The sequence below is a fragment of the Mauremys mutica genome, chromosome 1 (assembly GCF_020497125.1).
Source record: "Mauremys mutica isolate MM-2020 ecotype Southern chromosome 1, ASM2049712v1, whole genome shotgun sequence".
NCBI lineage: Eukaryota > Metazoa > Chordata > Testudines > Geoemydidae > Mauremys > Mauremys mutica.
In genome coordinates, this window is record NC_059072.1 from 177477549 (window position 1) to 177504574 (window position 27026).

The 27026-nt window shown below is 45.2% G+C and overlaps 1 protein-coding gene and 2 long non-coding RNA genes across 9 annotated transcripts in view; 1 reads left to right on the forward strand and 2 right to left on the reverse strand.

Moving 5' to 3' along the window:
* LOC123361835 lies at positions 1-19226 on the forward strand. 2 transcript variants are annotated; one of them, XR_006576244.1, is made up of 3 exons: positions 1-178; positions 18021-18138; positions 19047-19183. It is a non-coding gene; the product is annotated as an uncharacterized LOC123361835 (long non-coding RNA). The 2 variants fall into 2 exon arrangements; XR_006576243.1 differs by lacking the exon at positions 1-178 and adding an exon at positions 15467-15913 and having other exon boundaries at positions 19047-19226.
* LOC123361832 (zinc finger protein 239-like) lies at positions 9736-15609 on the reverse strand. Of its 5 annotated transcripts, XM_045002006.1 has the most exons (4): positions 15451-15531; positions 12577-12699; positions 11927-12040; positions 9736-11520 (listed from the first exon to the last, which is right to left on the reverse strand). In XM_045002006.1, the coding sequence occupies exons 3-4, from the start codon at positions 12015-12017 to the stop codon at positions 10589-10591; spliced, it is 1023 nt and encodes a 340-aa protein (XP_044857941.1). In that variant the 5' UTR covers positions 12018-12040; positions 12577-12699; positions 15451-15531; the 3' UTR covers positions 9736-10588. The 5 variants fall into 5 exon arrangements, with proteins under 5 accessions (XP_044857941.1, XP_044857936.1, XP_044857938.1 ...); XM_045002001.1 differs by lacking the exon at positions 12577-12699 and having other exon boundaries at positions 9751-11520; positions 15451-15609; XM_045002005.1 differs by lacking the exon at positions 11927-12040 and having other exon boundaries at positions 9754-11520; positions 15451-15606.
* The window catches only part of LOC123361836, a 15693-nt gene continuing 7877 nt past the window's right edge, over positions 19211-27026 (reverse strand). For both annotated transcript variants that reach the window (XR_006576245.1, XR_006576246.1), the window contains exons 3-4: positions 25654-25767; positions 19211-21457 (exon numbers count right to left, since the gene is read on the reverse strand). This is a non-coding gene — a long non-coding RNA (uncharacterized LOC123361836). The remainder of the gene's footprint in view (positions 21458-25653; positions 25768-27026) is intronic.

Below are 27026 nucleotides of genomic sequence, written 5' to 3' on the forward strand. Positions count from 1 at the left end.
CCTGCAGAAGCCCAGATGCTCCTGAACAGCCCTGATCCCCTCTGCTGGTGTCTGCCTGGGCAGGGAAGGTGGTGTAGGGCTGGCTGACTTCAGGGAGTCATGGTATAGGATAATCAGCGGGATCAATTGTCTCTTGAAGTGCCACTCCTTTAATCTAATCCAATGCTCTAACCCAGAGGTAGGCAACCTATGGCACATGTGCCAAAGGCGGCACACGAGCTGATTTTCAGTGGCACTCACACTGCCCGGGTTCTGGCTATCGGTCTGGGGGGCTCTGCATTTTAATTTAATTTTAAATGAAGCTTCTTAAACATTTTAAAAAACCTTATTTACTTTACATACAACAATAGTTTAGTTATATATTATAGACTTATAGAAAGAGACCTTCTAAAAACGTTAAAATGTATTACTGGCACGCGAAACCTTAAATTAGAGTGAATAAATGAAGACTCAGCACATCACTTCTGAAAGGTTGCTGACTCCTGCTCTAACCCTTAGGGTACATTCCCTTCTCCAGGATGACACAAATCTTGCTGTGGAAACTACACTCCGGTCTTGCAAGTGGGGAAAGGAGCATTTTCTGTATCCCCTTTTCACATCCCCATAACCACTCTCCAATCTGCTGTTCAGAGCATTCCTGTGCTCTGAATCCTGTGCAGCATGCCCTGCACTACTGTTTGCCAGCAGAGACCTCACTGCATGGTCAGCCCCCTACTCTGCATTCTGCTTGCTCCCAGATGTTAGTGGATCATTGAAGGTAGAGATGGAATGGAAGAGATTGATCAAGACTACAGCCAGCCCCTCTGCCAGAGCCGGGTGTAGTGTCTGATAGAGAACAGAGCCTATGCTGCACTGAGCCTTGCTAGACCCAGCGGCAGCTCCAGGCACCAGCGCTCCAAGCGCGTGCCTGGGTTGGCAAGCCACGGGGGGTGCCCTGCCAGTCCCTGTGAGGGCAGCAGTCAGGCAGCCTTTGGCAGCTTGCCTGCGGGAGGTCCGCCGATCCCATGGATTCGGCGGCAATTTGGCATTGGGTATGCTGAAGCTGCGGGACTGGGGACCTCCTGCAGGCAAGCCGCCGAAGGCTGCCTGACTGCCGTGCTTGGGGTGGCAAAAAAGCTAGAGCCGCCCCTGGCTAGACCCACTTTCATCTGTTGTAGCATTTTCTAAATCCCGCAAGAGCTGGCCTTAGATGTGTTCCCCGTTCACGTCAAATGCCCCATGGGGAGTGTTAGTAAAGTCCTTTTGTCTTACCTGCAGGGAAACATAGACTGGGATCATAGCCTGAACTAGGAGCTGCCTCCTTTCTCTCCTCCTTTATATTCCCACTTTACTAGAGCTCATGGGCTGCAGCTTCTGGCAAGAAAGAGCACAGCACACTTCCTGGAAGGAGCAGGGGACTGGCCCAGCTTACCTCAAAGTGCAGCTCCAGTGAAAACTTCCTGTCAGAGCAGTACTGCTCAGGTGCACTGAATCCAATGGGAACTTTCCCCAGCTTCTGGATTGGGGATTTTTGAGCTACACTTTGATCAGTGACAGCTTGAGGCATGCAGAAATCCTCCAAAAAGGGCCATATTTCTGTAGTTTAATGTACTCATCCTGCACACACCCACATTGCATATCATTTCAAAGCTTATTTTATGTATGTTTAGATGGAGTATGATGTGGAGCTGCCAAGTGGCTCTGTAAGCCTGCAGGCAAGGTGTAACAATGGCATCCAAAATGAGAAAGTGTCATGTTTTGACACTTCAGAAAAACTGCAACATGATAACACCTCACTGTGATGATTATTGGTCATAGCTACCAAATGACAATGTATTGAACTATTTTGATTGGTTTTGCATGAGCAAGTTTGTTTTTTTCCAGAAAAGTTTAACCTGTTTATCATATGGCAAAAATGGCAAATAGCAACATTTTGCAATGTACTAACATGAAATGTCCTCACATCGCATATGCTTAATTGTCAAAGTATCTCACAAGTGATTAGAATAGTTTTTTATATTTTCAGTTGAAATTTGCTGACCAGATCAGTCTCACCCTGAAGATTGTGCACCAGTAGCAGTAGTGAGCTCATAGTTTGTACCAGATAGTGGGTAGACAGAAATGTACATGAATTCCTACTGTTAATACTTACCCATTTTTAAGCTTTTGTTGTGCAGTGTACCACAGAGTCTGACCAGTGGAAGGTTTAAGTTTGTAATTGCTATGCATGCAGTAATAGCCATGGAAATATTCTAGAAAGTATCTTTTTAATTCAGTGACATTTATGCAGAGGTCAGTATTAGTGTTAGAGATGACAATACACAGCTTCATATTGGGCTTCAGTCAAAGTGCTCACTAAACAAAAATGGCAATTTTGATACTAACATACAGATTTCATTTATATCTAGTCTAGAACAAGTCTGTATATTTGTACAAAATGAAAAGTGGTAGTAGTGGTTGTGGTAAAGCTAACAATATGTGTTGGGAATTTTACTTCTAGAGGGGTATTACAGTATATGAAGACATGGAGGATACAAGCCCCTTATAGCTTACATCAAAGAGAAAAAGACTCTCCACAAACTTATTTGTCAAGAAAATCAAAAGAATGCAAAACTGTCCAAAGCCACCAGTGCTAGACAGAATTGGTCCTGTTGCATTGTTTGCTTGAGAAAAACACACAACAAGAAACTTCATAAAATAAAAATATTTGAGAGAGCAACCAATCTAAGGGAGGCATCACTTCAAAGAGGAGATGATGACATGTGGTGCAGAATATCTTTGGAAGACTAGCTTGCTAAGGATGCAGTTTATCACTCAGCACTGCCTTTCTTCCTACTTGAATACAACGTCTCTTTAAAGCAAAACCATCTAGTTACAGTGCAACAATACAGTCTCCTTGTGGCATTGCATTTATCAGATGAGAGCTAGACAGTGATCTTATGTACAAGAAAGTTCTTCTGTCCAACCTGCTACAAAGATGTAAAGCCCTACTTCTGTCAGATGTAGAAACTGCAACCTCTTCCAGTAGCAAATTACAGGCAAGATTAGAAAAACAGTGTGATTCTGCAATTTTATTCCATGCACAGCATGGACAGGGCAAGTCTACCATTGTCTATGCAGAGTAACATTAGCTAATGCTATCCAAGTTGATAATAATCTGTAGCAGGCACTTAAGTCATCCAAATATTTTATGGATATTCTTCTGGTGAGTGAGCCTGTTGAGCAGCTTTCAAATTAACAAGTGTTTTGTATAATACCCCTTCAATCCTTTGGTCTGAAATAGCCAAAATAAAAGCCTGAGAATATTATCTAAAGCCAGGTGATTGTAGTTTACAGAGGTCAGGTACTTCTGTGCCCCAACTGGTGCAGAAGTTTGTTCTTTGGTTGATAGATAAAGGGGCATATGATTCAGCCAGCAATGAGTATCATCCTTCAGAAGACATTCAAAGAAGATGCCTCTCAGCTGCGGAGTGCGTAGTATCTAACCATTCTGAAATTATCACACCACTGTATAGAAGCCTTACTGCACAGCTACACCATGAGTTTAGGTCTTGCAGTTTAATTGCCATACTACAACTTCATGGATTCTGCATTAATTATGATTAAGGATCCGTGTTTGTCACAGAGGTCGCAGAAATCACGGATTCTGTGACTTCCTGCGACCTCCGTGACTTCTGCAGCAGCTGGTGTGGCTGACCACAGGGCTGCTTGAGCAACTGGCTCTGGGGCCAGCTGCTCAGGTGGTCTTGGAGGCAGCCACACTGGCTGCTGTTGGAGTAGCTCTGCAGCCAGCTGGTGGGACAGCCCCGCAGCCAGCTGCACCAGCCGCTGCTCCGGTGGCCCCAGGCAGCGGCCGATGCGGCTGGCCCCAGGTACTGCCTGAGCAGCAGTCCCGGGGGCAGCAGAAGCAGCCACAGCTCAGGGGCTTCCGGCAACAATCCCGGGGTATCTGGAGCAGTGGCTGGTCCCGGGGCTTCCCTCGCCCCCTCCCGGGCAGCCAGAACAGCTGCTGGCCACCCGGGGCTTCCCTTCCCTCCCAGTGGTGGCTGGATCAGCAGCAGGGCCCCAGGGCTTCCCCTCTGCAGCGGCCGCAGAGGCAGGGGCCCCCTCAGCGGGAGCAGCAGCAGGCTCCCCAGGGCTTCCCCACCCACACATCTGGAGTGGCAGCAGGCCTCCCAGGGCTACCCCCCACAGCTGGTGCCACAGGCTTCCTCCCCCCCAGCCTCGCCCCTCACAGCACCCCACCTCCCCAAGATTCAGTCAGGGGTATTTATGGTATAAGTCATGGACAGGTCACAGGGCCATCATTTTTTGTTTTTTGCCCATGACTTTAACTAAAAATACCAGTGATTAAATCTTAGCCATAGTTATGATGAGCTGGGGTAGTTCATCACTAATGCTGCAAAAACTGAAGTAGAAAGACTCCAGGGAAATGTGTTCATTCCAAATGGTGCAGGAACAATTTGTATAGTGGGGGTGCTGAAAGCCATTGAACCAAACAAACCTTGTATATATGATGGAAACCACTTCAAGCCTGGGGTGGGGGGTGCAGCAACACCCTCAGCACTCTTGGTTCCAGCACCTATGCGCTGGAGGATATCTCATCCACGAAGGAGACGAAACTATAGACATGAACACAGAGACCGCTGATGGAAAGAATACCTTCCATTCAGTGGCTGAAGTGGTATTTCAAGAACAGTCTTCAGATAGTTCAGCATCACAAGAAATACCATTGAAACGTGGTACTCTCCCCAGTCAGAGTCTCTTATGCAGGGTGCAGCATCTGACAAACCTAGAATACATCCAGAATCAACTTGCAATGCACAATACTCAAGAGGAAGCAGACACAAGGATGCTTCTGCATGGTGTATGTGCCAGTTTTGAGTCTTTTTCTGTCAAGGAATCATAGTAATTAGGCCACCTGATACAGATGTTTTGGTCCTTGCTGCTCACTATTTACCGAAAACGGAACTGTGATGAGGAGGCGTGGCCTCCCTCAGAGATTGACAAGGAGGGACTACAACCTGTCCCTTGGGTTGCAGAGCCTGGAAGGCCATGCCCGCCTCACCAGAAGCTGAGGAGGAGGACAGGAAGTGGAAGTTTAAAAGGTGGGACCTGCAGCTCAGTTGGGCTGGAGCAGCTGAGGGAGACAGACACATCCCGGCTTGCTGCTGGAGCCCAAGGAGGACCCTGGCTGTACCGAGGACTTGCCAGAGCTGCTGATCAACTGAGATGCCGAGGAGCTGCTGGAGCTGTCTCTGGCCACCTACTGCGGGGCGATGGAGGACACTGGAGATATTCATCAAGGGGAAAGTAGGAAGTAGCCCAGGGGTACTAGACAACAGTCTGGTTGGGGGGTTGGCATGATACTAGGTCAGTGTATTGCAGGCGAATCCCCACTGACCCAGTGGTGGACCACTCTGCCACTGCTAGGGCCCTGAGCTGGGCACAATAGGGTAGGCCTGGCTCCCTCTACCCACTGCCATCCCAACCCTAGGGTGGCAGCCTCCCCAATCTAGGACATGATGCCTGTGTTTGTCAGCAGTCTGCCAAAGCCAGGATTGCCGACTGTTTGTTGTTGCTCTGTCCTGACTGCAGGCCAGAGCCTTCTGTTTGCCGCTTCGCCTTGCCTAAGGGCCTGGCCTTATAGACTTCGCTACTCTGCCTTGACTGCAGGCCAGAGCCCCTTAATGGGTGGTGCTCTGCCCTGCCTGAGGACCTGGGCACCTAGATTTGTTGCTGCTTGGCCCAGCTTAGGTGGCCCTTAGCTTTAAAGACAGCTAATTCCCCTCTGAGTGAGCTCCGCAACAAGGGCGTGACTACAAGAAGGCATGGTGTCCCTCAGAGATTGACAGAGAGGACGGCCATGCACACTTACAGGAACACACAGATAACACATGGATTGAAGCAGGCACCATTACCAGCACAGCTGACAAGCTTCATACCTGCGCATGCAATTTGTGAGACACTCACTCCTGACTTCTGCAAGATACTTCCTGCTGTACACGCATTAACAGAATGTGACACTGTGTCATCCTTATTTGGTATGGGAGGGGGGAGAGGAGGATGTGTTTAATGTTGTTAAAACAAAGGGAGCTTACTGCTTCAGAGATCTTGCCAAATTGGGAGAGAGTGATGGACAAGGCACAATTTCTGCAGCAAGGAAGTTGGTAGCAGTGCTTTATGACCAAAGCAAGAAAGAAAAGGAGACCCACAGAGGCTTGAATTTCTTGAGCTTCAATCTGTCTGTCAAAAAAGACAAGTCAGTGGCTAAACTCCTACCATGTGAGGACATTTTTGAAGTGCATGCCTAAAGAGCATCTTGGCAAACAAAGATTTGGATGTCTTTGGCACATAGGTAAACCAGATATTGGATCTCTATTGCAACATGGATGGAAAAATGTGGATGACAAACTACTTCCTGTATTTGTCAAGGGCCCAATGACATCTGAGCTTCTATAAGACCTTATTTGTGCCTGTACGTGTACCTATAGAGGTTACTGGACAATCAACTGTGTCTGTAGTCAGAACAATCTTTGCTGCACAGAATTGTGTACATGCCAAGGCAATGAAGACTGTGGTAACCCAGGCACTCTTGACAGAGATCATAATGAAGAACAAGATGATAATTATGTTGACTAGAAATGTCACAAGTGCTATTACATTTCAATGATACCTGTACACATTCATTAATTAGCTTTTGGGTTACCTTTAGATTGTTGTTGTGATGCTTTGAGTTCTCAAAGAAATCCAATTTTATGTCTTGAAGTAATACATAGTCATTAAACTAGCAGAATCGAATGCAAATATTTCAAAGTAATCATTTTATCGCATTGATGGTGTCATTGTTTATTCCTATTTCTATGGTAATGGCACAACTTGATAGCTCCACATCATACATCATATTAAAGTAGACATAATAAGCTTTCAAATGATGTATGATGTGTGTGTATAGAGAAGTTACGTTGAGTTGACCTAATCAGTGGTGTCCGCTGCTAATCTACTTCTGCTCACTGAACAACTAGTTGGTGGCTCATTAAGAGGGGGGACTTGATCTACGGGTTGTGGAGATTCTGCATTATGGCGTGTGTTAGACAGGAGGGTCAGACTAGAAGGTCTAACGAAGGCAGTGTTTCATAACCAGTGGTCATGAAAGGCAATCGGGGAAGGGTAGAGGCTGTTGCAAGGTGTTGAAAATTTTATTGCAGTCTAAAGGAAAGAATCTTGCTCTCCCACTTGCTGCAGACCCTTCCCCTTGAAGGTCCAGTATTCTCTGTCAACCTTCCAACACCCCTTTTTTTCTTTACTCTTAATCTAGAGAAAATGTAAGGGGATTGTGAAAATGTTTGACTTCAAATTTGCAAACTCTAATTTTTGAATTACGTAGCACTGATTTAGGGTATTTCCAGGGATTCTTGGAATTTTTAATATTTCTTCAGAACAGAAGCTTTTATTTAAAAAAAAAAAGTCAAGAAAAATGTAGCTTCTAGTCTTTCTGGTCTGGGAAGGAAAACCTTCCCCAAACTGTAGACAGACTGAAACTATCTCTGAGGGGCCTGATCCAGCAAGATTCAGTGAGTACCTTCAGTGACAGATCCTAGTAGAAGCGTAGCACAATACCAAAGATATCAATGGTATGTTCATACTGAAACACACCACCACCACTAGCTAATGTCACCACTAGCTGTTTCACTGTGGAACACTTAGTCGTAGCATTTGGCTAATATGCTTTATCCCGCTAATTGTTACATTCAGTTGGATCATTCCCTATACATAAATATAACAAATTCCTGTCCTCAGCCACATTCACTGCTTCTCCATTCATTTCAGGCTCCATTTCCACTCTCCTAAGCCATCCATCACACTTATTTTTAAGTTTTTCTTTCTGTGGAAAGGAAAAATCTGTCAAAACCACTTATTTTATATCAGGAACAAAAAGAATCCTAACAAGAGTATTGGTCCCTTACTATATGTAAATGGTAGAATTATCAGTAATAATAAAGAAAAGGCAGAAGTGTTCTGTATTTGGGAAAAAAGCACTGCAGTTATATGTAACACTCTTTCCATTCCACTAGTATCTCAGAGTATGTTAAACAGCAGCTACTAAAGTTAGACATTTTAAAATCAGCAGGTCTGGCTAACTTGCATCCAAGAGTTTTAAAAGAGCTGGCTGAGTAGCTCACTGGACCGCTAATGCAGATTTTCAGTAAGTCTTGAAACACTGAGGAAATCCTAGAAAACTGAAGGAAAGCTAATGTTGTGCCAATATAAAAAAAAAGGTAAATCGGAAAACGAGGAAATTATAGGTCTGTCAATCTTCAGCCACTTTCTTTTGCTGCTATTAGGGAACACTAAAAGACTTTTGGGATACAGTTTGTATGAAAGACAATGCTGACATTTTCAGAAGTGACTAGTGATTTTGGGTACCCAAGTCGACACCTTAATGGGACTACTTTCAGGGACAAGGCTGAATGCACCTATGGCAGACATTCAAATGGGAGAGGAGAGATTCTCATCCAGCTACCTGGTGGAAGCAAAGAATGACTGCAGTTTGGGATCAGTACATTTGTGACATTAGAATGAGAACACAGCATCAGTTCTGGAGAGGTACAGGATGCCACAATATCGTGGAGAATACTAACAATGGGTCCAAGACTGGTGTAAGTCTCACTAATGTAAGGATATAGGATAGTTGGTCAATGTTCACCAGTACAAATGACAAACTCAATTTTTTGTTACATTTCAAGGGAACTCATTCTTAAACAGGCAAAAGAATCCACAGAAACAAGAACAAATATTTTAAATGGATGCTCTCCTAGGCCTGGCAGCACTAGGGTGTTACTGCCTCTGGCTAAGCAGTCCACAGCTTCAGTAACATCGTGTGCATTTCATGGCTTGCACTTTTTCCTCAGGATCACCATTCTTATGGCACCTCTTGCTTTTTGCCCTTGCCAGCCTCCTATCATGGGGTGTTGGTTGCTGTCTTAAAAGCCCATCATTATCACTATCCCTACATTCCGATTTTGTTTGCATGTGTGTTTACAACACACCATATTTGATCACTTTCATTCTAGACTAAATCGTGGAATAATTTCTTCCCCATTTGGCTTTGAGGATGGAACAGGCATCTCAAAAGGTATTTTGTTTACCACAGAGTTTTTCTGAGCTAGAGGTATTAACACCTTCCATAGTATTGCCAATTTCACCCCTACTCAGTACCACCAAGCTTTCGTCTGAACCAGCATCCCTTTTAGAGGAGGATATATTCATTGTAGTTTTCCCTCTCGCAAAGAATTCTTTAGGAAAACATGCTCGGTCAGTTCTTTCCCCATTCTGACAATTCTGCCTCCCCGCATCTTCCTATGCAGAAAGGAACATGTACTTCCTTCATGTTGTGACTTTATAACTAAAAATCACAGCAAGTTACTACTCTTAGGCTATGTCTACACGACAGACCTTACAGCGGCACAGCTGTACTGCTGCACCTGCACAGCTGTAAGGTCTCCTGTGTAACTGCTCTATGCCAACAGGAGAGAGCGCTCCCCATCGGCATAATTAAACAACCCCCAACGAGCAGTGGTAGCTATGTTGGCAGGAGAGCATCTCCCACTGACATAGTACTGTCCACATAGCTTCTGTTGGTGTAACTTATGTTGCTCAGGAGTGTGTATTTTTTTTTTCACACCCATGACCGCAAAATTTTTATTGACAAAAGTGCTAGTGTAGACAGAGCCTTAGAAATATACATCACAATCTCCTCACCATAACAACTGACAATTCCAGATTCATGGGGGTTTAAGTTAAAAGAAGATTTATTCAAGGGGGAAAAAACAGAATTATGAAATTAAAATTCATATTCAAATTTAAGAACACATTTAGTTTAAAATTAAAGTTAGACAAACAACTTAATTTTTTTTCAATGCATGTCATCCTCCTCCAGTTCACCAATTGTCAATTAGCAGATCACAGTTAAAACAAATTCATCCTACATACTGATTACACCTTTATAATTTTCATAAAGTGCCACCCACAAGGGCACTTGAGCAAGCATCTTTCTGAGAGAAATGTCTATTAGGATGTTAATTGACTTGCTTTCATGGACTAAGTTGTCAAACAGCAGCATATTTGTCACAGACACATTAATTTCACTACCATTTATTCAGCAAATACAGTTCCAAGGATATGGTCCAAGTACTATCACAATGTGGGGTTGGGGGAGTGGGGTTAAATAAATATAATTGATGGGAACTAATATCTATAAAAAAGTACCAGAAAGTGGGAATCAGGAGCTTAGGTTCTGAAGGGAGCCACAAGGCCAGGGTGAAGTCTGCCAGGATGCCAAAGCCTGATCAATGTATTGAGAAAGTGTTATGATTTGATCCACGTTTTACCCTTATCACTACTAAAAATAAAAGGCCATGATTCCCCTGAATACTTAACTCTTCCCAGTTTCCTCCTATTGTGGTGCTTCATACCCATTCCCAAACAATGGCTCGAACCCATCATCACACTAAGGACGTGCTCCCTCCCCCACATCACACCGCAATGCTCAGCTAGCTTTCTCCCTACAGGAGGGCCGTATTCCCCCTCTTCCCAGGAATGGTGGTCCCTACTGCGCGTGGTGTTTCTGGTGCCGCACAAGCTGCGGCTGGAAGCGGAAGCACTTCCCACACTGAGCACAGTGGTAGGGATTCTCTCCCGTGTGGATCCTCTGGTGTTTGATCAGATTGGAGTTCCCACTGAAGCACTTCCCACACTCAGTGCATTTGTAGGGTTTCTCCCCGGTGTGGGTCCTGCTGTGGTTGATCAGATCAGAGCTCTGGCCAAAGCTCTTCCCACACTCCATGCATGTGTAGGGCTTGACGCCGTTGTGGATCCTCTGGTGCTGGATGAGGTGTGAGCGCTGGCTAAAATTTTTGCCACACTCGGGACATTTGTACGGCTTCTCTCCTGTGTGCATTCTCTGGTGTTTTATACATGTGGAGCTATCACTGAAGATCTTCCCACACTCAGTGCATACGTAGGGTTTGTGTCCTGTGTGGATCCTCTGGTGTTTAATAAGGTTGGAGCTCTGGCTGAAGCTCTTCCCACACTCATGACATGTGTAGGGCTTCTGGCCTGTGTGGATTCTCCGGTGCTGAATAAGGTGCGAGCTCTGGCTGAAGCCTTTCCCGCACTCTGTGCATTTGAAGGGTCTCTCCCCCGTGTGCATTCTCTGATGCTGGATCAGGTGTATGCTTCGACTGAAGCCCTTCCCGCATTCAGAACATATGGTTGGTCTCTCTGATCGGGGTGTTCGTCGGGGGATGATGTCCTCTCGTTGCTCCTGAAGGTCTTGTTCACCGTGAGTGGATTCAGTTGGTTTCCTCTCTGAAGGGTCCTCGCGTTGTGGCATTGCTGAGTTGTGCTGACTCACATGGGCTTTTCCCAGGTCAGGACCCTGGCATATGTCTCCTCCAGATCTCACTGAAAACACCCGCTGCAGTTCCATGCTTGCAGAATCTTCCTGCTGAGGCATCTCCTCCTCTCCACTGTGATCTCCTGGCAAAGATAAGATTATTCCAGACATGGTTATTCCCTGTGCTTGGGAGAAAGGAAGCCTTGGAAAGAGGACTTGCAAAGGACTCGTGACTACTGCTGAAGATCAGAAGTCAGGTCTTTCCCAAATAAGAGTGGAGGGGATGAGTTCAGCTTCCACAACTCTTCTTAACACTCAGAGTACAGGTGAGGGTAGACAATACTAGCAGTAGTGAGTCAGGAAGGGCAGAAAGCCATCCTTGATATTTGCCCTGGAGATAGTTTTCTTACACTGTAACCAGTTCTCCTAATTACAAAACGGAACAAGATGACATGAGGCAGAACCATGAGCTCACAGTAGCTATTGGAATTCCAACTTCTTTTACTTCACTCATTGAGTGTTTCCCAGTTGGTTCAGCTTATTCCTCACCTGTGTGGGTGTATTTCAAGAGCTCGGTTTCCTTGAAAGCCTGGTGACCTGGGTCAGATAGTTCTTTGCCCTTTTCCATTTGGGAGGCCATGTCATATTTAGGAATTGGAAAACCTGCTCATGAGAAAGAAAACATCATGGCTTGTTAAATATTCAACCAATGCTTGTCACAAAAGATGTTTTTAAGCCCAGCTGCTCTAATGGGGAGGGGAGGGAGCAGAGCAGTAGTCTGGAAGGGATGAGTCACCTGAATGGTTGGGAAAGTGTTCCAGGATACCCTTTGGGAAATAACAGTTCTGATGGTAGATATGTTTTATCCGTATAAGAGATTCAAGGATCCCTCTTAATGGGAGATTGATATTATATACAAAGCCAGCAAGAGACCCCTGATTCCCTTTTTAAGTTGGTGCCAGTCCCAGGTAGAGGAGTGTTGCAAACCCAGGAATTTCCAGCAACGTTTGTATGCTCAGGTGTTAGAGACAAGGACAGGAGTGGGCTGTCAATGGCACTTCTGAAAATCCTTCTAAATGGGAGGTGAGAGTCGCACCTAGGTTCTGAGGATTAAAGAGTTTGATCCCCCCAGGAAAGAACCTTGTGATGAAGCAAATGAAGTCACTTCAGAGATGCTCATAAAAAAGGTGACTCCTTACTAGTGAGATGAGATTCTGGTAGTTCTCCTGCATGACATCCCTGTTGAGTTCCATCAGCCCTTTGCCATAAAGCCCTGCTAGGTCTTTGGACAGCACAACCACACCATAAAATGCCAATGGTACCTAAAACAAGCATTCTCCATTCAGTATTTGCTGCTCCAAGGACAATCCCACTGCTAAGTAGCAAGGGGTAGTGAGAGGTGCAGGAGGGGCACAGGAACTGGGAGCTGCTGCAGAGAAGAACAGATGAGACACAATGACAAGAAAAAGGGAAGGGGGGAAACCTCAAAAGTCACAAAGAGAGAAAGGAGACTGGGGAAGGAAGAAAACCAAAGGGAGGAGTGGGCAGTCCTAGGGCTCACCACGACCATAATGTATTATAACTAAAACTTACTCTGTCTACAGCAGTATTTTTAAAAAAGCATTAGAGTATCTTCTAGGAGATACAGCTCCACTACTGGCTGGATCCAAAGGCTGTAACTGCTGGGACTGCTAAAAAAATTATTAGGGATGGGCAAACACCCCAACATTCAGGCAATACTTGTATTCAGAGGCCGTATTATTGGATATTAACAAGTATATAAGCTTACAATGGAAATACCATGAGTGAAAATATAAGCAGTCAGGCAGCAGCAGAGAGGAGGGGCTGCCCATCCTACTCAACCTTCAACTGTGCTACAGCAGCAGAGAGATCCACAGTAAGCTAACTGGCCAACCTGGAGCAGGCAAAGCGACTGAAGTGTCACTCTCTTCAGGAGAGGCAAAGATAGTGAATCCTATGGCTCCCCTGCTCCCCCATTTCTTTAGTACTCTTGTGTGCCACTGGCAAAGCCTATTCATGGGTGTTTTCGTTCTGTCCTGAGCCAGGAGACCAAGGAGAGAGTAAGAGTCTGTAAACTTTCCCCCACTCTCATAGCTGGAGTTTTAATAAATGTTTATCATTTTGCTTTTAATTCCACCCAGCTACATGTATTTTTTATGGCTGTCAAGATATTTTTGGTTTATACGGATTACTCTACTGCGGAGTTCCATGTTTTCAGCAAGCCATTTTTTATCCCTTAGGACCCTGGAATCTGCAGGAGAATGGACTGCGTAATACTTCCATTCTCCACACTGTGAACCCTGGGGACTACAGGGTAGAGCTTAGATTTTGAGGAAGCAATCCAATTATAGTGTGTATATTTTACCCAACACTGAATAATGCTCACTTTCTGCTCTGACTGGAAAGAGATTTTTGCCATAGGGAAAAGTATATCCTTCAATAGCACAAGTCTGCCTGGCAAGTATTACTCTTGTATTTGGGAGACAAGGTGAGCAAGGTAGTATCTTTTATTGAACCACCTTCTGTTGGTGAGTGAGACAAGCTTACTCAGAGCTGGCCTCAGGAGCAGCAGGTCTCTACTCTGCGCCATCCCTTTTCATTCTATCCTCCATTACTGGTTAGTAGGGAATTCAGTCTCATTTACACAGCAAGCTGATATCTCTAGATCCTCTAGTCCAGGGGTAGGCAACCTATGGCACACGTGCCAAAGGCGGCACATGAGCTGATTTTCAGTGGCACTCACACTGCCCGGGTCCTGGCCACCGGTCCGGGGAGCTCTGCATTTTAATTTAATATGAAACTTCTTAAACATTTTAAAAACCTTATTTACTTTACATACAACAATAGTTTAGTTATATATTATAGACTTATAGAAAGAGACCTTCTAAAAAGGTTAAAATGTATTACTGGCATGCGAAACCTTAAATTAGAGTGAATAAATGAAGACTCGACACACCACTTCTGAAAGGTTGCCGACCCCTGCTCTAGTCCCATGCTGCTTGCGGAACGAACTCCCACGGTTTTGTAAGGATGGGAGGCTATAATCCAGCAAGGGGGTGAAGCAGGGGGTATGAGGCATTCCAGAATTGCAATTCCCCCCCATCAGCTGAGTGGGGACAGTGGAACATACAAGCAGCAGCTTGCTATGTCAGGTGGAGTGCTAGAGGATGCTAGGGTGAGATGCTGAAGGAATGGGGTGGAAGTGGCCTGCTGGAAAATGCTAGGGGGGTAGGATGCAAGAATAAGAGAACTGTGAGGATGCTAGACCATGCTGCTCGACCAGAAAAGGGTTCAGTAATGGGGGGAGCAATCCTGCTGTATTGTGGCAGGAGGGTGGTGCCTGAATTAGGGAGCTGCTGGGGTGTGTATGGTGGTGGTGGGGGGGGGCAGAAAGGGGAGGGCTGCCTGCTGGAGTGCTAGTGAAATAAAAAACATGGAGCAGGGGTTCAAACGGAAATCTGCAAAGGGACAGGAGGACAGATGGTTCCTGGGGAAGGGGGCCAAGCCGTGTAAAGGTGGTGGCTGCAGGAGGGAGGGGGGACAGGAAAGGCTAATGGAAAACATCAAAAGGGGTGCAAGAATTGAGGGTCACACTTCTAGTCTGTGCCTCAGGAAAGGGGCACAGAAACAGAGTGGCATCCCTGGGAGCACCGTGGAGGAAGGGTAATAAACAGAAAGGCGCAGGGGTTGAAAGGGAAAAGGGAGTCTGCTCTCTAAGGAAAAAATTGTGCAGGGGGTGGGGGAAAGAGAGAAAGGTCCTTCGTTTTTTCAGCTGGGTGCTGGATGAATTCCCACTCTGGAATGGGCACAGGGGCCAGTTTGCAGCTGCCTGTGCCACTCTCACAAGTCCCATCCTGAAAACACAATGTGTTTGCTAGAAGTCACCTGGCTTCGAAGCTCAGCGTGATTTTTTCTGGGGCGGGTCTGCCCTGGTTTTTGAATGCTGGCCGTGCAGGCTGCCTCACTCTCATGAGAGCCAGCCTCGGGAGCAAATGCCCGCACGCCTCCCCCCTGCGCGCCTCCCGCTCCGCCCCGGGCGCGCTTCCACCTACCTGCGAGAAAGCGCCGCCAGGGATTGCAGCCGCCAGTCCCGGGCTCTCCTCTGGGGGAGAGGATGCGCTTCAGCCTCGCAGCTCTCCCTCACACCGCGGATCGCAGCTTCCTGCTCGGGGACCGGGAGGGCAAAGGACGCTTCCTGGGAGGAGCCAGGAGAAAGCCTGCGGGGTAGCATAATACCTCCGCGCCGCTAAGGGAGGGGATCTCGCCACGGATCCTGCCCCGCTAGGCAAGGAGCGGAGACGGCCAGGTGTCAGAGCTGCTGGAGACAGACGCATCACACCATGGCAGCCACTGCCCCATGCATGTTCCGGGAAGTAGTGGGAGCCAGCCACAGGAGCCATCTTAGCAAGGGGGTGGGCACCCCCAGGAGCATGACTGAATTTACAGCCTGTACCCAGCGTGGAAACATGATGTTGGTGGAAACCGTTCCTGGCAAGGTTGCCAGCTCTCTGTCTGGTATGCTACTTAAAGCCCCAGCTCCTGGAGTCAAATGATTGCAAATCTCAGTTTATTTGTATTTTAAGATTAAAACGTTTCTAGCCCTCACAATTGTGGAAGAGAGCTTGACTGTATAACCTGAATGCGTCATAAAGGCTCAAAAATCCCAAGGGAAACAACCCCCAAACTTGTATTTTTTTAAAACGGTGCTTTGTAAGGCAATTTTCTGATTTTTAAACATTTTGGGTCTAGACTAAGCTCTTTGGGACAGAGGCTTTTTGTTCTGTCTCACAAATACTGCAGCCAGTCAGCCACACCCATTTCTGCAATCAGCTCTTGATGTTTTACAGAATGGTAGTGGGAGGCTAGGTGTTGATAGTCACCTCACAGGATAGCAAGCAGCTGCATTGCCCTCCGTATGCAATAGGGCTTTGTATGTATGCAGTATCAGAGGGGTAGCCGTGTTAGTCTGTATCCACAAAAACAATGAGTCCGGTGGCACTGTAAAGACTAACAGATTTATTTGGGCATAAGCTTTTGTAGGTAAAAACACCCACTTCTTCAGATGCGTATGTATGCAGTGTTGTTGCTATGTCAGTCCCAGGGTATTACAGAGACAAGGTGGGTGAGGTAATATCTTTTATTGGACCAGCTTCTGCTGCTGACAGAGACAAGCTTTCAAGCTTACGCAGAGCTCTTCTTCAGCTCTGGGAAATGTATGTGTAAGCTCAAAAGCTTGTCCCAGTCCAATATGTTAGCTCACCCACCTGGTCTCCCCAGTACAACTTTGTCACAAAGTCCAGCAATCGGTCTCCCCCTCTTTCTCTCATTTAAGCCCCTTTCCTTTCTGTGCACTTCTCCCCGACACCCACCCCCCAGGGAGGTAGGATGGGACTTTGATCACTTTTGGGCCTAGGCATTTTTAGTATTTAAGGAATAGGTTGTGTGAAAGGCATATTTGAGAGAAAGCAGCATGTCTAGAAGATTGGAACAGGGGATTGGGAATCTGGAGATAAACAGCCTTATGCTCATTTACACTTGCTTTACGGTCCCTTTAAATTGTCCAAAATTATTATTTGAAGGAAAAACATCGCAGAAGATAATATGCCTGTAGTGCCTTTAGCTGAGCTCCCCTAGAGCTTTAAAAACTTTAATCCTCACAACATCCCTCTGAGGTAGAGGTGTTATCCCCATTTTACAGATGGGGAAACAGAGGTACAAAGAGGTTACATGATGACTAGTCAGAGATTACACAAAACAAGTTAATAGGAGAGCCCAGAATAGAATTTAGTACTCTTGACTTCCAGTCCAGTAATATAGGTTGCTCAGATGCTTTGCAGCAATAGAAGTGACACTCATGCAGTCAAATGATAAATTTGGTACAAAATTTGAGACTGAAATCAGTGTATAAGGGCTGGTCTACAGTGGGAAATTGACTGGAATAGTTATTGCAGTCGCCTGTGAATACTCTTCTGGAATAAAAATCACTTTGTTCCAGAATAATTACTCTGCTGTGGAAATGCACTAGTTATTGTACAATAAAATTGACTTTTATTCTGGAATATAGCACGGTGGATTGATTTAAAACAAGGCAATTTAAATCACCAATTTTACTCATTATTTAAATCAGCAAGCAGGAAACCTTGATTTAAATGATCAATTTTAATCTTGGTTTGCATTTGTACCTTAGTTATTTTCCTAAATAAAAGCTGATTCTCATTGGTTGTTAACCATTAAAACATGTTGATTTGCAACTCTATATAGTCTTTACATTAAATTTGGAGGTATGTTTTGCTAGCCAGGAGGATACACTATATATAGGTCCATACACATTTATTAAGCAATTATAGAGCTTAATATGGGTATTCACATTCTTCATTTTCTAACATAAATGTAAAAATTGTGAATGATGGATTTTGTATTTACTGGATATTACTAATTTTTACTTGTGAATTCTGTCAAGCTGTGTTTGGATGGAAATAGGAATTCAATTAAAATGTGCAGAAAAAATTAAATGAAGTATATCTACAGTTAATGAATTGAAGTGATTGTATCTGGTCACCTTATCTTTCAAGATTTTAGAACTAGTAGATCTCACCTTCTCACACCTCATTTTTATTCACAGACTGAAAGGGGAAAACAAGCTTTCCAGTTTTTTCAACTCCTAAGAAACCAACTGAACCAGTTGAATAAACTGAAATAAAGAAACTATTCTCTGCAGAAGAGACTACTGCTGTCAAAAGGTAGTGTAGCACTTCAATAAATTCTGGTTCCAGATGCTTAGCCAGTTTGATTGTCTTTAAAACTTCGGTAGCAAACATGTAGTGCTTAATTTTTTCATTTAAGTGATATTAATAATTACAGTAAAACTCAGCCTTAACATAGGTTGTCAATGTCAAATTTAATTTTAAATAGGTTCATTTTTTAAATAAAATCTTTGATTGTTTTTTAAAATCCATTTTTATACACCTTGTAATAGAATGTCCATAGGGAGAACTATTCTGGAATGTCTATTCCAGTCAATTTCCACATGTAGACAAGCTCTAAGTGAGAAAAAGTTGCTGGGCATGGTACATGATAATTGTATGACATATGAGGGAAAACACCTGTTGTGAAGGTGACTACCTGAATTTTCTTTGTTTTGTATAAAAGTACATAAAGGGAAGATGCTTTCTGTAGATTGAATGTGGAATGGCTAATTTAATTTCCTGGGCTTGGGATGCTGCTAGAACAGGGAGGAGAGTGGGTTTGACTTTTGGCGGGTGGAGGTTGAGTGAAAGCTACTGGGAGGAGAAAGTCTGGAGCCATACTACTTCTTTCCCGTTAGCAGAGCAGGGGTGGGGTCGTGGGGGAAGGCGTTGAGTGGGAGCAGGGCCTGGGTGGGAAGCACCCCCAGCAGATTAGAAATTTGGCGCCTATGCTAGGATTTAGCTGATAGAGGGGAAAAAAAACTTCAGATGAAGTAACTTTTCTAGGAGGTGGGTTAAAGAGATTGAATCGCATAAAATGTATGTGTTATGTTCATGAATTAAATCTAGGTTCTACTGCCTCTGTTTCCTTCAATAAATACTCCCTTTACCTCCATCAGTTCTTAGAGGGATGGCCTTTCTGGACTGCTACTAGCAGAATTAATCTCTATTTCTCTTCACAGATGTCTCAATAGCATATCCTTTCCTGTTGCTCCCAGATGTCATACACTGAGCTCTGGTGAGTACTGATGCTATTTATAATGTTTAAAGGCAAACCACATAGGAAACATGGAAAACCATGTTATTGTAAACTAAGAAGATACTAATCACAACAAGTAGTTACACAGAAAGAAAAATGTTTAATAAACATCCATTGCTTGAGATTATGGTCTTTCTTCCTTACTATCTGAGCAGCTTGTTCAGCTTGTGAAAAAGGAACCACAGGTGCCGGCTATCTTTACTCAGGTTTTAGCTCTTCCGACCCTCTCCCTTTCCTTGCTCTGAGAAAATGAATAAAAGGTTGGCTACAACCATTTTAGCAATCCTGATATTATTAATTTAAAATACCTCAGCCTTTCAGCACACACAGCTTTACCTCAAAGTCACTTGGTTGCAGCATGTGCTTGGGAATTTGTAGCCTAAACCTTTGCTGCCCTCCTGCCAGGAAATTTGTTTTTATTTTCACATTTTCCCACGCATAGGTTATGATCTGTCCCAAGGTTTGAGACCAGTCTCCGTTATTTTGGATTTGGAGGAAGCCTATCTGCAAGCCAGATGCCAACACATCTTTCCTCATGGACCACACACCCTCCCCCAGACAAAAAATGTATTTAAGAAAAAAGTCGGAATATGTTCAATATTCTGAGACCTGTGCCTTACCCCTTAGAGTATGTTTGGATGGTTTACTCCAAATTAAAATTGCCTGACCTGAAACCAAAGTAGTTTCATTGTTAGTACAGGATCACTACAAAGAACTCCAAAAAAAATGTCTAGGCACTGTAAGGTTTCATAACCCCAGAGGTTCTCACCATTGGTCTTCCTACTGAATGAAGCAGAACTGGGTGGGGAGGGGAGTGTTCATTGTTTAAGGATAAAATTTGTCCCACTCACAGTGTGTTTGTACGTCCTGTCCCTTATGTGGGTTCTCAGGTGTTTGGTGAGTGCTGAGCTGAACCTGAAGCTTTCCCCACACGCTTCACAGCTGTAGGGCCTCTCTCCGCTATGGATTCTCTGGTGCTGCATGAACATTGATCTGCTGATGAACCTCTTCCCACAATCAGCACGCGTGAAGAGCAACTCCCTGGTATGGGTTCTGTGGTGGTTAGTGAGGTATGAGCTTGCTGCAAACCCTTTCCCACTCTCTTCATGTTTATAGGGACTACCTCCCATGTGGATTCTCTGATGTTTAGTGATGTCCGAACTCCACTGGCAGTGTTTCCCACACCCATAGGGCCACTCCCTGCTGTGGATTCTCTGGTGCTCCATGGGGAAGGAGGCATTTCTCAAGCTTCTCCCACCCTGGGTGCGTTTGCACAGCCTGTCCCCTGTGTGAGTTCTCTGGTGTTTGGTGAGTGTGAAACTGAACCTGAATCTCTTCCCACACTCTTTGCAGCTATAGAGCCACTCCCCAGTGTGAGTTCTCCGGTGCTACATGAACGTGGAACTCTCTACAAACCTTTTCCCACGCTCAGTGCATGGGAAGGGTCTCTCCCCCGTGTGGATCCTCTGATGTACAACAATATGTGACCTCTGACTGAAGCTCTTCTTGCAAAGCCTGCAGGTGTAGGGTCTCTCTCCCGTGTGCATTCTCAGATGCCAAGTAAGGGCTGAGCTCCCACGGAAGCCCTTCCTACACTCAGCACATAGGAAGGGTCTTTCCCCCGTGTGGGTCCTCTGATGTTTGAAGAGAGTGGAGCTGTGATTGAAGCTCTTCTCGCATACCCTGCATGTGAAGGGTCTCTCCCCAGTGTGGATTCTCTGATGGTTAGTAAGGTACGAACTCTCCGTGAACCCTTTCCCGCACTCTTCACATGTATAGGGTTTTTCTCCTGTGTGGATTCTCTGGTGTTTAGTGACATGCGAGTTCCGCTGGAAGCGTTTCCCGCACTCTCCGCACTTTTAGGGCCACTCCCCACTGTGCGTACTCTGGTGCTCGACGAGGGCGGAGCTCTTCCCACACTCAATGCATTTGCATGGCCTGTCCCCTGTATGGGTTCTCAAGTGTTTGCTGAGCGCTGATCTGAAGCTGAAGCTTTCCCCGCACACTTTGCAGCTGTAGGGCTGCTCCCTGGTGTGGGTTCTCTGGTGCCGGCTGCAAGTTGATCTGTCGGTGAACCCTTTTCCACATTCAGCGCATTGGAAGGGTCTCTCCCCGTGTGGATGCTCTTATGTGCAGCAAGGTATGAGCTCCGACTGAAGCTCTTCCCATACTCAGTGCAGGTGGTCAGCCTGTCTTCTCCACAGATGTGCTTACCATCAGAGGTGTCTCTCTCCTCAGGGCTATGGGAAATATTCCCTTTGGATCTGCTGCCTGATAATGTTCTAGGCTGCTCCATTTCTTCATCAGGATCTTCCTGCAGAATCTCATAGTTTCCTGCAATAAAAGGAGAATCCAGAGATGATAAAATCCCCATGTTTGAGAGAAAGGGAACATTGGAAAGGGGGAACTGCAAACTGATTTCTTCACAAATCCAGAGAACTGTGAATACATTAAAGATATCCAGAGATGAATACCCTGGCCCTCAGAAGGGACCAGATAAGCTTCCATATCCCTGTGACAAAATATATGTCCCTGTCCCTGAGGGAATCAGGAAGAGAGATTAAGCCCCTTTACTGGGCAGAAAGGAGGTTACCTGATGAATTGGAATTCATTTAGCTGCTGAGAGGAGGAACCGACAGCTGTGTCTGAGTGAGGAAAGCCAGTGAGACAGAAGCAGAGCCTTCTGGGGGGAGAAGGGGTCCTAAGAAGGAAGACGAGCAGATTTGTAGTTTTCCCCCATACCCCAAGCTAGTCTGGAGAAGAATAGTGACTGATGAATAAATCACATGCCCTGAACTGAGGTCTAGGCCACTGACAGAGACTGCAATCCCAGTGAGACTGTTCCTGGTTTTGATTGTTTCCGGACATCTGGACTACACAAAAGAAGTTGCCTTGCATTATTTTTGTGTCATTTGAGCTCCCCAGCACTATCATCCCAAGGCTGAGACCAGAATATTTTTCTCCCTTTTTGGGGAAAGACTTGGAATGGCAGTTATTCCCATTAACCACCCCCCCCCATCTGAATAAACACACAAGTAAAAGATTTTTTGCTAAAAATCATTTAGAATCAGAGGAAAGCCATGACTGATAACTCCTGAGTACCATGCAGTATTGAATGGCAGCTGGACAGGAGATATGTGCTCCCTTTCATATGCACTCCCATATACAGTCCCTGCACTGTATATTATTAGCAGGGGTGGCAGGGCTCTCTCCTCTTGACTCACCTTAGTAGTAGTTATTAGAACTCTTCACACAACTGCTGAAATTCTACTGAATCACTGTAGCAGGTAAACTCATTGACTCTGCCTAGGTTATCACTGTGTACGGTAGATTGGAATAGTTCTGTAGAGAAAGGGAACTAGAAAAGACATGGTCCTGGATGGAAACCCTAATGACCGTGGAGCTCAGCAATGAAGTTTAGGCTGAGACTTGTCATAGATTTGAGTTAGGTGACAAAGCCCAGTCCCAGGTTGGGAGCGGAATCTGGAAATTGTTGTAAGTACGGCCATACTGGGTCAGACAAATGGTCCATCTAGCCCAGTATCCTGTCTTCTGACAGTGGCCAATGCCAGGTGCTTCAGAAGGAATGAAGAACAGGGTAATTATCACAGGATCCATCCCCTGTCATCCAGTCCTAGCATCTGTCAGTCAGAGGCTTAGGGACACTCAGAGCATGGAGTTGCATCACTGACCATCTTGGCTAGTAGCCATTGGTGAACTTATCCTCCATGCCAGGGGCAGCATGCTGTGTTAAGGATAGCGTATGATGCCTGCTTATTGACAGATACATTCTATGCATGATACTGCTATGGGAGCCTGTTTGTAAATTAGTTTCTCTCAAAATGGGCAATTCATAATCCATCCATCCTTCAGTGACATGACGTCCCTTTTCTAATACAGCGAATGTCTAAGAAAACCATCACCTTGTTTTCTGGATCCAAGGTACCACTCCTTATCCCCTTCCTTCCCCGAGTGCAAAAAATCCCCCCAAAATTCCACGGACAGGTGACTACACGTGCACCACACTGCAGCAACGTGGGACAGGTCTGAATGTTAAGTGCTCTCTGTCTTCATCTGCTTAAAAAAAAAAAAATCAGCACCTTTCTTCCATTCCATTCCTGCCACACACAAATGAGTGGTGTCCTGTTACTGCCTGATTCCCCACTACTTGTTCTCTGTGCCTATGTGAATCCACAATTCACAGTCTGCAAAGCATGAATTTGGGAGTGGTGACTGCCAGAAGCAATTTGTAATGGAATCAGTTTTCAGTGCTATTAGGGAGTGATGGTAATCTCTACAGAGAAAGCAGAAACTGGGTTTCCGTCATTAGCTCGATTTTGGCATGCAGGCCAAGAATTCACAAAAAAGTCAAATTGGCCTCAAAATTAGGAGGTTTGATCAGCGATTGAGGTAGAAGTTTTCTACCAAGTTTGAAGCAAACTGGACAAGTGGCTCCTGAACTTTGGATCCAGTCATTGGGGCTGGAGAGAGTGAAATGGGCACCCACCAGTAGGTGGGAGACACTGGGTCCAGGCCCCCTGCTCCAGTCACTTTAATTATTTATCCACAGTGGAACAGCTTCCACAGGAGAGACAGAGAGAGCAGAATATCCCATAGCCAAGTGGTTAGAGCACTCTCCTGAGGTAGGAGACTCCTGTTCAAATTTTCTCCCCCCAGCCTGCCTGAAGGGGGAGAACTAAACCTAGGTCTCCCACATCCCCGGTGAGTGCTCTAATCACTGACCTAAAAGTTGTAAGGTGGGCACCACCAATGCCTCCTCCTCTGGCCATTTTGTGTAGAGCAAGGCAGGAGCCTAATGCATTCCCTCAAGAAGTAGCTTAGGCGCCTAAGTGACGTGATTCTAGGTGCTGGTTCCTGTTCGTGGATCACTAAGTACATATAGGTGCCTCCCTGCTCCCTGGACTTAGGTGTCTCAGAGAAGGGTGCTGCTTAGTACACACCCTTCTGGTCAGCATTTCTCTTTGGCTAGATTAGGTGAGTCCACACCTAGCTTGCTAGATTTTGTGAATCACATTCTTAGGTGCCTAGCTCTCCTCATTCATTGTACAGGGAACCAAGGTGCCTAATTCAGGCTCTGTATTTTTTTTCTAGGCACTTAAAAATTAGGTGCTGTGACACTCAGCATTACAACACCTAAGTCCATTAGTGGATCCCACCCTGAGTCTCCTATGCTGTTTCCTTAAAGAAAATCTTCAAAGTTCAACCCAGTCATTAGCGTGGTTTGCAAATAGAAGAAGAATCTCTCTCCAAAGGCTTGCAGGGTGGACAGATGAAACTTTTGAGACCTGTGGATGGGTGGGACAGGGAATGGATTAGGTTTGTGGTGAAGGAGGCCTAGCTATTAGGCCTTCCTGTGAGAAGGTTGTAGGGCATCTGGCAAGGTTTAAGGTTCTGGGTGCAGGATGGGGGACAGTGGATTAAGAAGCCTGGCCAATAAAGGGATTTTTGGGGTTCTGGAAATGGGTAGGAGAGGGATCGGAATGGATCAGGGTTGTAGTGGAGGAGGTCTACATATCACTCAGGCCTTTTCAAGAGAGGGTTGTAGGAGCTAGAATTAGGTTCTAGGGCTGAAGGGGATAAATAGGATAAATCAGATTGTGCCAGAGTGCAATGGAGATCAGGAGACAAGGGAAAGCAGAGGAAACAAGAAAGAGGAAGAATGATGGAGACAGCCAAACAAAGCATGACTCCTAAGGTGCACTGCAGGAAGGGGCAAGAATGCTCCCTCGTTCACCTCCAAACCCAGTTTACACCTATCTGTGGTTCGTGTTTGAGAAATGTAACTTAAGTCTGTGGTTCTTTGGGAGGAGAGAAGAGGAGTGAGGGGGAAGAGACAAGAGACAGAGGGACCCTGAGAAGGAGTAAGCAGCCAAGGGGGAAGAGATAATGGGATATGGAGAGAGCATAAAGAGAATCTGAAATGGATTGTTCTGTCAACAATGTTTATTTTTGCAGGCTAATCAACTCTGTGATTAGTAGTTAAAATATTGGATAAATATTCAGGGACTCAGCACAAAGATATAACAAATAAGATTCTGCTATAGATCACGGGATGTGGTAGCAGGGCAGCAGCTTTTTTCCTCAGAAGACCAAAATTAGCTAACTCTGCACCCACCCCCTTTATTTTTTCTTTCTTTCTTTCTTTATTTGCTTTACCACTTTGAGACACCTATCCTACTGCCATCCATGACCACCATGGGAGAATCAGACAGCTAACTTATTTTTAATCTTTGGTGAATCAAATCATTCTCTTTTCTAATAGAGAAGTTTAGCTGTTTTTTCTTTATTAGAAATGCTATAAGCATAGAACCTGATATTGTGCCTATATAATGAAACTGATTATCAGGTTTGTTTCCATGATTCAGGGTAAGAATCATGACATTTTCTTTTTGCTATTGCACATGGACAACAGGATGCAGACTCGGCCATTGCACATCCGCTAACAAGATGAAAGAGAGCAGAGACATTATTATTAGAATCCCAGCTTTTTACTTCACTCATTGCCTCACCTGTGCAGTTGACCATCAGGATCTCTGTTTCCTCAGAGTGCTGGAGATCTGGGACAAATGGCTCTTCCCCTCTTTCCACCTGGGCTATCATCTCAGACTTGGGAATCGGAAATCCTGGTCATTGGAAAAGATGTGTTAACAGCTGGCTAATGTTTGAGTGCTTGTCACAAAGAATGATCATGACTTTTATAAGCCCACATTGTTTTACTAGAGGCAAGGGTGTAATCCAAATAGAGAGAGGATTGTCACGAGTCCTGCTGGAAGAGTAAATAGCTGTTAGGAGATGTGTTGTAATCTCTGAAGGAGAATGAGGGATCTCTTCACACAGGAAAATAAGACAATTGACACAGTGTAAAAAATTAAATCACTTGCCCATTTCTAAGCCTGCAGAGAGACTGATGCAGAGAGACTCTGGTTTTGTATTCAAGAATGAGCCCTATGGCTCTTCTCACAGGAATTTTCCCTCTTGCAAAGACAAAGCCAATCTTAGTAGGTAATACAATGGTGAGAAGTATCAGAGGGGTAGCCGTGTTAGTCTGGTTCTGTAGAAGCAGCAAAGAATCCTGTGGCACCTTATAGACTAACAGACATTTTGCAGCATGAGCTTTCGTGGGTGAAGCATCCGAAGAAGTGGGTATTCACCCACGAAAGCTCATGGTGCAAAACGTCTGTTAGTCTATAAGGTGCCACAGGATTCTTTGCTGCTTCTACAATGGTGAGAGTAAGTGAAACAGATCTGTTATGTCATGTCTAGTCTATCCCTCTATTCTGTCTCAATAGAAAGCTCTGGGAATTAGGTCCACTGCTGTATTTCAGAATCCTCCTTTGAAAGGGAATTGGTATGGAGAGGATGGTCTGTTCTTGCAGTGATTCTGGGTACCATAGGGACTGATTTTCTAATTCTAAGGGGGCAGGTAAGGACACTGAGCAGAAGCTGACCATAGACACTTCAGAGACTGCACAGCTTCTTACATATGAGAGTCGTACCCAGGGAGATCAGAGTCTCATAATTTTCCTGTATGACATCCTTGTAGATTTCCCTCTGCTCTTCATCCAAGAGCCCCACTCTGCCTCGCAGAAATACAAAGCCACCTCATCAAACGTCATCTGAAACAAGAATTCCTACTCAGTGCCTGTTGGCCTGCAACAATCCAACCGCTCAGTCACAGGACAAGGAGCAGAGGCAGAGTAAAAAGTCCTTCCAACACTGTGGGTAGGATCCTTGCACTGTGCCTGCACAAGACACCACTAGCATGGTGTGTCTGATGCAGGAGACAAGCAAGAAAATAAGTGGAAGAGGACTAGAATGAGTTTTTATTTTGCATGAACAATTTCCTCTCTTTCAGTCTTAGAGTTATTAACCACTCCCTACT

Coding starts and splice junctions, on each gene's coding strand:
- LOC123361832 (XM_045002006.1), bottom strand. CDS start 12,017: ATGGCCTCCCAAATGGAAAAGGGCAAAGAACTATCTGACCCAGGTCAC. Junction 11,521..11,926: donor CTTGAAATACACCCACACAG/GTGAGGAATAAG, acceptor TATCTTTGCCAG/GAGATCACAGTGGAGAGGAG.